At 39.2% G+C, this 15,083-nt stretch overlaps 1 protein-coding gene across 1 annotated transcript; it reads right to left on the minus strand.

Moving 5' to 3' along the window:
• Positions 1–430: 430 nt before the first annotated feature.
• On the minus strand, positions 431–13,546 carry il17rel (interleukin 17 receptor E-like). Its single transcript, XM_038739119.1, has 18 exons — positions 13,219–13,546; positions 11,516–11,543; positions 10,636–10,785; positions 9,589–9,695; positions 8,907–9,021; positions 8,604–8,648; positions 8,024–8,163; positions 7,147–7,218; positions 6,997–7,051; positions 6,733–6,896; positions 5,907–5,951; positions 4,524–4,581; positions 4,251–4,396; positions 3,707–3,766; positions 3,557–3,614; positions 2,411–2,542; positions 1,385–1,447; positions 431–1,290 (listed from the first exon to the last, which is right to left on the minus strand). The coding sequence occupies exons 1-18, from the start codon at positions 13,330–13,332 to the stop codon at positions 1,169–1,171; spliced, it is 1,674 nt and encodes a 557-aa protein (XP_038595047.1). The 5' UTR covers positions 13,333–13,546; the 3' UTR covers positions 431–1,168.
• Positions 13,547–15,083: the final 1,537 nt, after the last annotated feature.

The following is a 15,083-nucleotide window of genomic DNA, read 5'->3' on the forward strand; positions in this document are numbered from 1 at the left end:
CCCCTGCCTGGACAGGTCAGCTACAGTGTCAGCTGGGATAGGCTCCAACCCCCCCTGTACACAGGATAAGCGGTTGACGATGGAAGGATGGATGGATGGATGATTAAGAAGGCTTACCAAAGATTGTACTAGCTGAGGAAGTCTGGCATGTCACCATCAATCCTCAGCAGCTTCTATAGGTGCGCTAAGACTAAGACCACGCCAATTGTGAGGTACAAGAAGTTTATTTCGATAGTGAGAAGTTTCAGGAAGGATTGGATGGAGGGGTTGAGAGGGGGGGATGAAGGAGTCAAGGGATGAAAGGGTCGAAGGGGGAAGGATGAACGGGTTGAGAAGGTAAGGATGAAGGTTTTAGAAGGTAGGGATAAAGGGGTTGAGGGATGGGTTTAGTACAAGAAACAACTTTCACATTACCTATAGTCATTTGATATATTTTTAATATAAATTTATTGATGACAGCAATAATTCACATGTCCATGTAATGTACTCATTGCCACTTGTGATGTTTTATGAGCTTTTTAGTAAATAAAATGTTTGTTTTTTTGTTTGGTACATGGGAGTTAACACACTCCACACCAGGAGATGTGTATGTGAATCTAAGAAGAGTAAATGTAAAAAATATTCATAGGATAAACAAAGTGTCTGAACAAGTCTGCAAACTACACATTGCAGGGGCTCCCATGATCTCATTTCTCGGAAAGGCTTATACAGTATGTAAATACCAAAGAAGACCTGTTGCCTATGGGGGCATGAGGGAGGCTTCTACAGGGTATAGGCAAAATAGTTCATAGTTTAGTTTAGTTTTAGTTTTAGTGGTAAATAAAAAATTTAAAAAAAGGTTTTGTTTCATATTTTGCATTTTTTATTGAAAATATTAATTTAAAGACAGGAACTGGCCATTTAATTCGAGGCTGAATTAATATTTTAACTTAACAAATTATACTATATATTTTAACCTAAGCAGACAAAACCACACAGAATACATCAACAGCAGCAAATAACATAAGCATACTAACCAGCACATACACAGTAACATACATAACATTTGAAATGTCTGTCCCATCGTGGTACACTGCATTCAACAGAGAACTTATTTGGTTTGAGTAACATCTTTTTAATTTTATACTGCATATTACAAGTAACGCTTATAATGAGTGTCGTTCCTTGGTCAGTTGGAGATCAAGTTAGCCTTTTCATTGTTCCCACACTGTGGCGAATCAGGTATGAGGACCCCTCCGCGGACAACAGGTTGAGTTGGCAATGCAGGGACCACACAGTCAAAAGCAGGATCTTTCAAACCAAAGTATTAAAATCAGGTTTTAGGTATTTGAAAATGCATATGCTATACAGTCCACAGAATGAAAAAATATTGTGATAAGCTTACCTGTTTGCTTTTTAGAGGTACAGCCTCCATTTTTCCTCTCCTCCTGTCTCCTCCTCTGATACACTAAAATAGGATACGGGGGAATCAGATGAGGAAACAGACCAATATTATGAGAAATTCTGTTATTTTCCATTCAAATGAGTTGTACACTACCCAATACATCCATTATACTTGCAATTTTAGCTTACTATAAGTCATTCATTCACAGAGAAAGTCTTGATTGAAGAACACAATCAAACAACTGATGCTGTACACACAAATTTCCTAAGATACAGTACCACAAGTTCAGGGAAGGCCGCAAAAAGTACAGCAAGCATTATGCAAGCATGTGCAGCAGGCGAGTGTTTAATTATCTTTGACATGGTGTGTTTTGTACCTGATTACAACCACAATTATATGAGAATATGTTACAAGTTCAATAAGATACCAAGGAGAGGGAAAACAAATGTAGATAACAACTAGTTTTAACATTCAACACAATTCATTGTGGTTAGTTCCATCAAGTCTGCAGCATTGAACCCTTAACCAGGCCTGTGCTGACTGGGCTCTGGAAGTCCAGAACCCTTGCGGACTTATCAATTTAATTCAATTCAATGTTATTTAAATAGCTCCACAACCACAGTTATGTCATTGCACTTTTCATACAGAGCAGGTCTTGACCATACTCGTGACATTATTGACAGAGACCCAACAATTCCCACCATGAGAAAGCACTTGGCTACAGAGGCGAGGAAAAACTCCCTTTTAGGAGGTAGAGAAACCTTGAACAGAACCGTGACTCAGGGTGGGTGGCCATCTGCCTCGACCGGTTGGGTGTAAGGGGGAGAGAGAGAGAACGAAAGCGAGAGATAGCAAGAGAGAGAGTGAGAGAGGGCTATCAGGAGTGCGCAACGAAGTCAGTGAGTTTGAAGGGTGCACACTTTAACTGGGTCAAAATTAACTTTGGCACATGTGTTTACAAAATGTTACATCAACCGAAAAGACAGCACTGCAGGCCTGAGCTTGATAGTGTAATTTTCTACCTACCACTTAACAGTATGTGGAGGAACAGAGTGAAAATTATGATGCTAGAGAGGCAAACACCAGCTGGTACAACGACCCAGGTCAAGATCCAAGAGGCTCGACTGGAGATGACAAGTCTGACAGGCAATGTTTGATCTGTAAAGAGAATTTACAGATTATAGAGTATAAACTATATCATTTTCAGAACATGCAAGGCACAAATCCAACATACCAGCTTTAATAAACAAGGTGACGGTGGGGGGATCAGTTGGAACTTGGCTGAACTTTAATGTGCAGTGCAGATCCACACGCCCACAATAAATCAAATTGTTGGCTAAATGACAAGGGGCATGGGCATAAATGGCATACATCACTTTGTTGTCCTAAATAGTCATATGGTCCCCAGTCGCTCCTTACAGAGTACCAATATATTCAAAAGCTGTCTTTTATCATTCACACTATACTTCCATAAATATGAAGCTGGTGAAAGTTAGCTTAGCGTGGAGACTGGAAAAAAGCTTTTGTATGTATTAAACAAAGCAGACATGAAGTGTTATTTAATGAGCTTTAAAAGTGCTGGTGGGTGTATTTTTTAAGCTTTGGAGTCAGCCAGGTTAGCTGTTTCCATCACTCTAGGCAAGAAAGCAAATAAGCATTATTTCCTATAAAACAGAGCCTTGAGGATACTGAACAGATTATCTTTGTTTAGTAGACTTTTGAAAGATTATACAACCAGTATAGCTGCTCACTGCAGTTTCTTAATATTTTGAGTTCTCAGTTACATGTAAAGAAATTTGAGCTCAAATGTAAACAGTGCATCAAAGACTCTTCACTTTCTTCAGAGCCCTCATGTTTATACATAATGGTTTCAACCACCATTGCACATAGCATTTAGGTGGAGTACATTATGCTGATAACAAAATTATGCCAAGAAACCACTTCAGAGGCACACACACATTTATGATTACCCTATTGGACATTCTGGAAACAGTCTATTACTGCTTAAAACCACATTTTAATAAAAAATAAGTAGTGAAAACCATTTGCATTTCAAACTGATGTGGCACCTCACATCGTGAATCTTTTAAGAGTAATGCAGGAAAAAGACACAGTTAGTAACGACACGGATTAGACAACTCTAGTTTGTAATGTGCAACAGGCCATACTTACTGCATTGCTCAAGACAGTGAACAATAGTGGCAGCAAATTTCACATCGAGCCTCTTGACCTATCCAAATACAAATTGTGTATTCAAAGTCAATGTCGGTTTAAATGTGATAGAACAAGCAATCAAAGGATCTATTGACTACACAAACATACCTGGAGACAAATGTTGCATCGTTCCCCTGCCAGGTTTAAGCCAACAGCTTTATGCTTCTCCTGAGAAAGGGACAAAAGATACAACAAACCCTTAGAAGCACAACAATCCAGGCATCAAGGAAGTTTTGCTTTTGTAACTGTTAGATAGAATAGATAGAAATAAATAGAAATTCAGAAGAGAGCTGATTGAATGGTGAATCATTACAGTTGAATAACAAATTAGGAACACACACATAAATGAGCAGCTTCCTGTAGCAGTAGCAGTAAACATGTTGATGCACATTTTATGTAGCCACTGTATTGGCAAACCTTGTATTGGCAAATTTAAAGGTGTAATTACTTGTAATTGCTTTGTTGATTAAAGATTGTTGTTTGAAGCTTAAAGGAAACCCTAGCTCTGTAGCAGCACAAAGGAAATCTATAACAAACAGCTCAGATTGACAAGAAGCTGGCATACAATCATTGCAAGCATGTTGTGACAGTTTCTTCACAGAATAAACAGGGCAGTATGAAAATGCATTCACAGCAAATGTGTGATACCTACCACCTGCATGGTGTGTGTTTCTGTGACTTGGCACACAGTAGACCTTTCAGACTTCACACACAGGCCCACAGAAAACGTTGCAGTGATCTGTGACAACATCGTCACGTTTTCCTGACCTTGTCTTCTCGTCACAATCACCTCCCATGCTGGGAATTATTGCAAAGCTATCGTTATTTCTAAAATTCTACAACACCACATAAAATAATGTCTGTCATTATTGTCAAAATAAAAAACAAATGTGGCTCTCAAATGCCATGTGATGAAAAGTGGTACCTTGGAATCTTGTGTCAGTGAAGGGGCACCGGATCCAGGACTGAGAGCCTGCAGTGAACTAAAGAAAATAGTATATATAGTTTATTCTCTTCTCCACCAATTACATAAAGCTCATAAACATAAAGGAATCTAAATGTGAGAGCCTATTAAACACATTATACCATACCCACAGAATAAAGTATAAAACACTGCAAATAATAAACAGTGCTTCTGCTTTGTGGTTAGGCTAACCAGTTAACTCCCACTGCTGAAATGATATGGAAAAATGTTCTAGCACTAAAATTACATGAAAGTATGTGTCTGATAAAGTACTCATACTCAACTTTTAGACATTTTGGCAAGTATGTATTTCACTTTCTTGCAGAGACTTAGTTGAGAAGCCTGTTCATGTCTGTACGCTTAGCTTAGCTTACCAGCTAACTGGTACCGGCTAAGCAGTGACCTAAGCTACCCAGATGCTGGTGTTAGCTTTTTATTTGTCCTACAGATGGTTGTCTTAGCTTTGCTTAGCACAAAGACTGTAAACCTGGAGTAACAGCTAGCCTGGCTCTGTCCAAAGGTAACAAAATCCACCTACCAGCACCAATAAAGCTTGCAAGAAGCAGAGACTCAAGGAAGTTGGCCAATGAAGTCTGGCACCAAACCCCCGTAAACATGCAACATGGCGTTTTTATACTTTGTCTATTGTTTAATTTAAATAAACAAGATATGACATGTTAGTAAGTGAGCCATATAAGTGCTTTCATGTGGATTTTGTCACCCTTAGACACAGGCTAGCATTTCCCTCTGTTTCAAATAACTATATAGTGTAGAGCTAAGCTAACCAGCTGCTGGCTGTGGCTTCATATTAAATATACAAATATGAAAGAGTCAATTTTGTAATCTACCTCTCGGCAAGAAAGCAAATATGTGTATTTCACAACATGTCAATCTATTCCTTAAACACAGAGCTAAGTTATTTGAACTGTAGCAACAGTTGTATCTGAAACTGTAATTAGATGTGGACTGCCCATCGTTCTGATAATAATTGTGCTGATTCAGCACAATGGACAGGGCCAGCAGTCATTGAACTAACAACGTCAGGGAGAGTGTGCATTTTCTGAGCAATGGGCGTATATTTTCTGGATAATTGGCTGATAATTGCAAGAAATTGGTATGTTAGTTTGACACAGGGAAACACAATCTGAACATCTGACCAAGGGAAATAAATGCTGATAACAAAGAACCCTTTAAAATGTCTCCTTAATGTGCCATATAAAGAGGATATTAAGCTGGGGAACATAGTACCCTGTGAGCACAGGACCCTGGGAGCATATATACACTACCCATGTCGGCTCTATTGTTTCTCTACAGGGCAACTCCAGAAGGCAAAGTGATTATTACCTTCATGCACAGTTGAGGATGCGGATCCACTTCAGTAAATCTTATCTGAAAAGCAGAGATTGATGGAATAATTATCTTCATACAGAGGGTAGCGTTGCAAATAATAAAGTGGATACTTTAAGTATTTATTTTTGATAGGACTGACTAAAAGCTACACTACTCGTGTTTTGTTTGGGTTCAGACTAAATATTTATATTTTAGGTTATCAGGATTCAGCTTTCAGATGGGATTCTCTGCATCACTGGCTATTTTTATGGAGACAGAGAATTTCCTTCTCCAGTTTTGTGTCTCAGTTTTGTCTATAGATTTCCCAGTGCACTAAGCAAGAGGTTAGAAAATACTCATAGTAGCTCTGAGTCTTTAGATGTCTGGCAAAGTGACACATTACACCATTAATTTTTCTTTGACATCATCCACGCAAGATGATACTCGTAGTGTTCCTGCCAAAAGAAACTCCCGCTGTAGCCATTCCTTTCTCCCTCACTCATTGAGGAAGACATCAGCTGAATAATTTCATATTGTGCTTGTTGTGTAATCACTCAGTCATGAGACATTTACCTTAAAATAGGATCCTGTGACCTTGCTGTTATCATTCAGCTTGTCACAAAGAATCACAATGGTGGCTATTTTTAGAGGCAGTGACTAATCTATGACACACATTACCAGACAATCTGGTTTTTTAACCTCTTTCTCAAATCATCTCGATCCAGTCTATACTTTCATGCCTAGTGTGCCTGTATCTTCACGTGATTTGTGACCATAACAAGTAGCCAGAAACTTTGCACAGTAAACACAGCTGCTGTTTTAACATGTCGGAGACGTGTACCTTTTCTCTGCTAACATTCTGGGAGGCGTGAGGCAGATCCACACAGACGCTGTCCTCTCTTTTCTGACACAACCTAACCACAGCCGTAACTGGACATGAAGGCTCCCATGATAGTGTCCCCTCCAGTGGGTCAAAGTTAATTCCAAACCACAGCTCCTCGAGACCTGCAGGCAGGTGAGATCACAGTATCAGTTCTGAAGTGCCGCAGCCCACGCTCAGTTTACTAAGGAATTCATTGTGACTAAAAGCAATCAGGTGACTCACGGTCTTTGAAAGGGCAGACCTGGACTCTTGGGGCATCCATCACAGCAGACCAACCCTGTGAGGAATTTATTGAGTGCCAAAGTTCAGTCCCTGTGATGGAATTTACTACTATTAGTGGTAAAAAAACAGAAGTGTTTACAGAAAATTTACCTCAATGCAGAGGCAGGGCAAAGGTCGGGAGTATGGGAGGGTGGTGCTCTTTACAGGTTCTTCCTTTTTTATCTGGAAGGTAAACAAAGCTTTATAACACATCTCCATCTTTTTTTGGTATGTGTGTATGTGTTGTTTTGTGACAGTTCTTGGAAATTCCAGGGTCACATTATTTCACAGGCAGAGTGTCGTATTGTACACATGAGCTGTGAGAGTTTTCAACTTGAGCATCCTTACTTAGCTTGTTCTTGTATGAAGTGGAGAACACTTCTTAATATCGGTTATGCATAAGGCAACAGCACTGCATTAGAGGCATTCACTTTTTCTCTCTTTAAAGTGGCAGAGATTTAAAGAAAGTGAGTCAGTGAGTTAGTATATTTGAACTCTAAAACCGGTTAGTCAGTAACAAAGGCATCCAAAAATCATTTGGAAGGATGGTCACAGTGCTTGTATTTATAAAAGAAACTTTACTTTCATTGAAAACTGTAGGTGAAGATAAACTATTACCACATCAGAGGCAAGTATTTTGGTATGTACAAAGTATTAAGTATTATTAAAATTCATCTAATCGTCCATCTGTCATCTATACCAAATGGCCAAATATAATCATCTGTAGTCCTGTATTCTGTTTTCACCTGAAATTATCTTTTTTATTCCATTATCTGTAACACACTTGCAAAACTTCTACAGAGGCAACCATACTTTATGAAGGCAAAAATGTATACATGTCTGTTGTGTAATTCTAGTTTTCCGGCACTGTTCTCTGGAACTAATGCAAGATCCTGTAGTCCCTCTGTCCCACTGAAGTTCATATTCAATATTATGCAACGCAAAAAGTCATTCCGATTTTCAGTTTCCAATAAATAGAGGAACATACCAGTTTATTGACCCCTGTGTCGATGCAGATGAAATCCTTACGGCACAGACGCAGATGGTAGTTGTAGTTTTCTAGCATGTCTGACACACTGACTCTCAGCTCCCTCCTCTGGGGGATTACATCATATGATAGCCTCCCAGCTGAAAGAGACAGAGTTGAATGTTTCTCTGTTTCATCTCACTCATAGGCACATGTGAGGGCCTACATTAGACAGCCTATGAGAGTGACTTTCAATCTGAGTGTTTGGACCCCCAAAAGGGTTGCTAGATAAATCTGAAAGCCATAGAATGAAGAAAAAAAAACCTGTAACAAAATGGTTTTCTCCAATCTGTTCTTTTTCTTGTTCTGCACTTCTTCTGGCCTGTAAAATTCATCCAAATAAAACAATCTCAGAGGATAAAGTATCTATGTGATTAAACTGCTTAGGGCTAACTGACATATACAATCTCAGAGAGGTTGTGATTAGATATGGCTTTGTTTTACAGGCTACAAAGGCAAAAAAGGTTGGGAAACACAGGCTTATGATACTGTACATTAGACATAATGATGCATTGCCTAGTAAGAAAAAAGATGTACTTACTGATGCATTCTGGGACGTGTTGTCGCAAATCTTTACTGATGCATTCTGTGGAGAGATGTAATAATGTATAAACTACTAATATAAGGGGGGATTACAGCCTGTATGTGTAACTTTTACATAATATCCACCTACTACAGTTTTCTCCTTGTGAATCATTTACCTTCCTCTTAACGTAATTGAGGACTGACAATGACACACCTTTAATACTTGACAATTATTTACCATGTCATACATCTGCAACCATTGAATTTCCTGTTTGCATTAGATATTTGCGCAATTATGCAAGCATGAGCGTGTTCTTACCTGGAGCTTCATATGTGCCTGTCCAGGTTACGCCACAGTAGCTTGGCACAGTTTTCAGCGTTACTTGCACTTGCTGGCTCGGGGAAATGTTGGTGCAATCATTCTCGACTTCCACCTTCAGAAAATAAAAACACATCACATCACTTGTCATGGAAACAATTGTGCACGTTTAGAACCATATCAGCAGTTATGTCATGGTGCCCAGAAAGTGCAATGCGTGATTTGGAAACTTTCGGTGTCAGATTAACAAATGTTCTAGTCTAGAGTTTAGAATTAATGGCTTTCATATAATATGGAAAAATGCGCCTCAAAAGAAAAGTATTTGCCATTTAAACTGGAAAGTCAGGACTGATCTGTCATCTGACATTTTTTCTTACTTTATCTGGAAAAATCCTCTTTCGTGTGTGCGCAAGAATTTGTGAAATGGAACCAAGCTTATTTCAAATATCACCTAATTGTTGCAGAAGACAGAATATTCCAGATGTTACAGAAAAATGTTATCTTCATAAATCTGCCCTTTTGAAATTACATTTCATCCAGGAAACTCCTATTTGCTAAATGCATTTGCTTGCTCGCAACGCTGGCGAGACATGAAAAGTCTCTCTTCCGTAACGCTCTGGATTCATTTATACCGAAATGTCCAAAAAGTGTCCACAGATGTCAACGGTGCAGAAAACAGTACCTGCAGCCCAGACATTCTTTCTCTCGACGCTCTCGTGAAGCTGAAGATTTGGCAGTTCGCCATCATGCCCGCTGTGACGGTGCAGATGGACACACCATGGGTGAACTCTGGGGAGAAAATTCTATCAAAGTCAGAAGCCAGAGGATGGCATGGGCACAAAGCACAGTTGTCAAACATTATCAGTAACTGTTAACCAGTCAGTTAACCATTAAAAAACTGTTAATAGATTCCAGTGTGAGTCGACATTAGTTTAGGTGTAGTACAGGAAGAACAGTATGCGTCACATTTATTGAGTGAGTGGAAATAAAATGAGGAACTGTAAGTTTGATTAAAGGGATTTCCCCACTTCAGACCTGTCCTTGAGGACATCCATAATGATTATATAAGTTTATTATATTGATATGATTATATAATGATTATAAGTGTGTGTGTGTGTGTGTGTGTGTGTGTGTGTGTGTGTGTGTGTGTGTGTGTGTGTGTGTGTGTGTGTGGGTGTGGGTGTGTGTGTGTGTGTGTGTGTGGGTGTGTGGGTGTGTGTGAGCGCGTGTGCCTCCATGTGTCCTGTGACTCACACTGTATCAGATCAGACTCATGGAGTGGAATCAGGAACAGAAAATGTCAATTGAGATGTCCATTATGCAAAAGCAGAAGTTTGATGATGGAAAGTTAGACTTCCTTCACTGTTAATCTGTGCAAATGCATGTAAATGTGTCGTAAAAAAACATGACTATGACTATCTAAGCTATGACTAGTTTGACGTTGGTTTGACTGCACCCTAGGAATTGCATTTGAAACTTCCTCATTAAGACAAAGTGAAATAAATCACAACTCCTGTGGGTGAAAAGGTCAGTTATAGAGAATATACAGTATTTCTATATAGAATAAAGACAGTGTGGTCAAAAGGCAGCCACTGACAGCTAAAACATTACATAAATACTGTCGAGATTGAGGGCTAATCAAAGGTCAACTCAGAGCCAACTGAATTGCATTTTTTTTTAAAAAAGCATCTAGCAAATGTGTGCATTTCAAACCATCACATTGACATACCAGTAAGATGTAACGCAGTTTTGATTCTGAGGTGTAATGAGCACTTCTGTCTCCCCTCACACCTCATGACGGTGGAGAGGCTGATGTTGTGAAACACGGAGGAGGTGTTGAGACCTTCAGCAGGGGGCTGACATGGAGGAGGAAACAGACCTGTGCAGGAAAAAGACAAAAACTGTAACTGTAATATTATCATATTACTTCAGGGCGCATACTGGCAGTTGTAGAGAAAAATGCTGACGCCATATTATTTTCTTTCACTTAAGTCATACACTTAACATTTAACACTTAGTCAAAGTTATCACTTTACGTGTGTTTCCTTATAAAGAGGCTGCCATGTCAATCGTGCCATTCAAATGTGCCTCCATGAAAAGAGCTTTTTGTTCTTCCTTTGCAAGCAGCAACCTTTCCTCTATCACTGTCTGTAGCACTTTGTGTTCTTCAAATGCACATGTTTTGATACCACAATGAGTTCAACCAAAGTCCATGTAGGCTATAAAATGTCTCTGGTTCAACTCAGTGGTTTAATTTGACTCCCAAAAACCTTGCATTGCATAGTATTATGTCACAGGGATAGAATAATATATCATGTCAGTTTCTCATACCTAATGATGGGTGAGGCACTGTGCTTTCAGATCTTTAAAAATGACTTGCGCGTTTCAGTAGGAGGTTTTAGAGTCACATGCTTTGTTACACTTTTACAACCCTGCCTTCAGGGTGTATGTATTGTCCTTTAGCAACCTAACAGTAAAATACAAACATAGAAAATGCCAGCAATATTGGCTCTTGGCAGCAACACACAGGATTAGGTGAGTTATTTTGCAGAATTGTGTCCTGTGTACATGCATGAGTGCGGATGTGATGTAGCAAGCACAATACTCACTATCTGGCTTGCTTCTGCAGTGAAGGCCCTGCAAGGAGAGAGGGGAAAAGGCACTGAAGTGTAACAGGTTGTAACTCTTTTTTGTGAATCTTGTTGACTAGAAGTTCCTTTAATAGAGTAATTCTTAACAAAGAGTACAAAGGTAGTCGCTCTGCAGAACAGGGAGTTCCCGGACAATAAGGACTTTTCATATCCTCATTGCTCCTTCAGGTAAATCTTAAACTGTTTGTTTATGTTGCAGTGTGTTATGGTCCAACATGCAGCAGCCAAATTAAAAGGGGGAATCTATCTAATAATCTAATAATCTATCTCTCAGTCAATTATTATTTTGATTTAATTGGCCATTTGCAACAAGAGTCTGTGCTGAATTCATATGAAATCAAATTGACGCCAACATTTCGCAAAGTGATGCAAAACATGCAAAAACAGCATGCATTACTGTGCAAGTACAGTTTGCCTTGGCACCCTTCCATAACTGCACCACTAAAAACATCCTTGTTTTATTTTCGTCAGCCAGGAAATATGCCATGTGTCCTACTATCCCAGGTATTCTTATTTGCACTATTCCTGCACCCATTGATGACTGACAGAGTCAGAGTACGTCTTCACTTGTATGACGTGGAGAATGTAATTCATCACATCTTTCAAGGGTTTTTCTTTTGATTAAACTGACATTTCTTTAGGGAACATTGCTCTGAGCTATCCATCATTCATCAGTAAACTCAACAGTATCCAATATCTCACAGTAAACAAAGCAATCCACAGTACCTCATTGGTGCAAATTATTGTTTGAAAGTCACCGCTTATGTTTGAGTATCAAAATGGTGACACAGACATCTGGAAGAAACTTGGAATTCTTGGCTGCTATAACAAGACTTTGCTTTTGAGTACATACACCTGTAGAAACTTGCAAAAGAGAAACGGTGTCTTTATTGTTGACTTCCAACAGTGAGCTAAAATATTCAGAGTTTATAAGCCTGTTCAGGTCACAGAGAGAAGTAAACATGCTCCAGTAGATAGATAAGTGTTTCTATCCACTCTCTACTCAGCTAGATTGGCAACTGTTTTAGTTTCCTCCTTTGGCTTAAGTATATGATAAAGTCAGTGTACTATATGGGATACAAAAATAGACACTTGGCTCCTTAACATGGAGCTCAGCAGCAGATGCTTGTCCAGCATGCATGCTTGCAGAACCGTATGCAGGTTCAGCTTTGCATGAGGTATGAAAATGTTATATTATTATTTTGAATATTTAAATGTTTAGTTGGTTATTAGGTCAGACATACAGTTAGAAGAAATGACTTTACAATAGTGCACAATAGCACTGTCATCCTCACTAAACTGATCGAATCCAAACTCAAGGTTCACCTCATAAACATCACCAAAAACTGTGTAGAAGGACGGGCAGTAGTAGTTGTCTGTACAGGTGGTGGTAGTAGTAGTAATAGTAGTAGCACAGAAATTATGATAGACATAGGTGTATTTCTTTCACATGCTGGAAACCATACATTAAACAGCAGTATTATTAGTTATAGTAGTAGAATCAATCACCACTGTTTCCCTGTATTGTTAGCAGTAGTAACATTATCAGCAGTAGTAAATAGCAGAAGTTTATAATAGAAAACAACTATATTTATTAGCTCGTGACAATCTTTAAGTCAGGGTGTGAGTATGGTTTTATGTTCCTTAGGATTTAGTTTTACCTGAGAACATCGGGTGTCACATTTCTCTATCCTCTCCAGTCCTGTGCTTTCTGCTGAAGCTCCATTCAGACCCAAACTACAGTGAGCCATCAGCAAGGCCACCCACAGGATCATGTTTACTAGCCAGCCTTCTACTGCTCCGCTTCCTCTGGATCCTATGTTCTGTTACTTTTTCTTCTTGTTCTATATAGTACTGGCTGAGTGGTGGAGTCAGTGGAGGCTTGGCTGGCAGACTGCCTGGTATATGAGTTGGATGATGAGAAGGTCCTCAGTGTGATGATGTCCAGTGTGTAGTGTGCTGGGGCAGATCCAAGCACACAATGTGAAAGACAAGCTGCTGAAAAGAGTGGATTTAAATGTTCCCTTAGTGGAGGCGGGGCCTCTAGGTTGTGGGTATATTTGTGTGTGGGAAAGGTTTTACTGTAATGTGGCACATACTGTAGTCCCTCTGTACTCTTACTTTCTACATTTGAGTCGTATAACTCATGACACCATTTTCTATTTTACAGTCAAAGCAATGAACCTCAATTAAGTGGAAATGGTACCCCTGCCAGCACCGCAACCACCCACACCAAACACACACATACACAATTGAAGTCTGTTTCAAGATTTACTGGAAAAGATTCAAAAATCACAATATTTCACAGGTTACTATTTCGTCAATTCATACTGTAAACACCATTCCAGAAAAGAAAAATGGACCAGGCACTTCTTTTTTCTTGTGGAAAACATTTACTGCTACTACTATTAAATCCTACAAAAGGTCGTTCTTTGAATCCAGTCATGGGGGAGATGATACAGTTGTTGAAACTAGATACAAACATGATGTTCATTATGTCATGTTTACCCTACACAACCTTACCTTTGTGAAAGCCACGGGGCAGGGAGTGCTTTGTGTAAAAACATAATTACTTGAATAATTTTGGGGGGGGTTGGGGGGTGGGGTACTTGTAACGCAGGTCATGTTTCGACATTTGGTTGAGAATGTTAAAACAAAAAAAGCGGTCATCCAAAGCATCAGTTAGTCAAAATAGTGGCCCCTGACATTTAACTCCCCAATGATGGTATGAAAAAACTTCCTCTTGGCTGTATGCTACAAGTGCATGTCCTTAAATGGGCAACACACTGTAGGGTTGAAAGAAGCTGGAAGGGCTGTAAAATCTGAGGATTTATTTGCATGTTTTAAAAAAATAATAATTTATTTAATTTGCAATAGCTGATTTTGTTTGCTACTTGGAAGCAGCAGAAACAAACAGCGAGGAAACCACTGACATATTGTAACCTTCAATGTTGATGTGACAAACTCACAGTTCCTCTTTTACATATCAGTGCATACAGATTAACTCCATTAGCCAGTAGACCAATTTCAATATTCACTCTCCTTTTAGCTTTTAACCAACTCCTGAGGGAAATATTTGGCTCTTTAGCTGCTAAATGCTCCACAATGTTCACCGGCTAGCTGCTAAATGTGTCTGCCTGATGTTGTTGTTGAGGAAAACAGCATCTGGCTTTGGCTAAAAACTACACTATGACAGCAGTAGAAGTGAACCAAAACAGAAAAATGGAGGGCCCACAAACTGAGCTGAAAGAAGCTATAAACTCTGTAGAGCTGTGATAATTCTCTGTTGGTTCATTACTACGAGAGTTCCCTTTCACATCATACAGAGGCATTATAGCCACTCTACGGTAATCATTCAGCATATAAACAAACTGTGATTCACATTTATGGTTCGTTTACACTCTTTATATTACAGCTCTTGTCCTCTAATACTGAGCAACACTGAAGCACATCAAGCATAAACAATCCTCACACCATTTTCCTTTTCTTACATTCATTCATAACAACTACTCGTACTGCCAGGGGC

The sequence above is a fragment of the Micropterus salmoides genome, unplaced genomic scaffold (genome assembly GCF_014851395.1).
Source record: "Micropterus salmoides isolate LMB-PRFRI ecotype aquatic unplaced genomic scaffold, ASM1485139v1 Ms_hic_scaffold_23, whole genome shotgun sequence".
NCBI classification, from domain to species: Eukaryota; Metazoa; Chordata; class Actinopteri; order Centrarchiformes; family Centrarchidae; genus Micropterus; species Micropterus salmoides.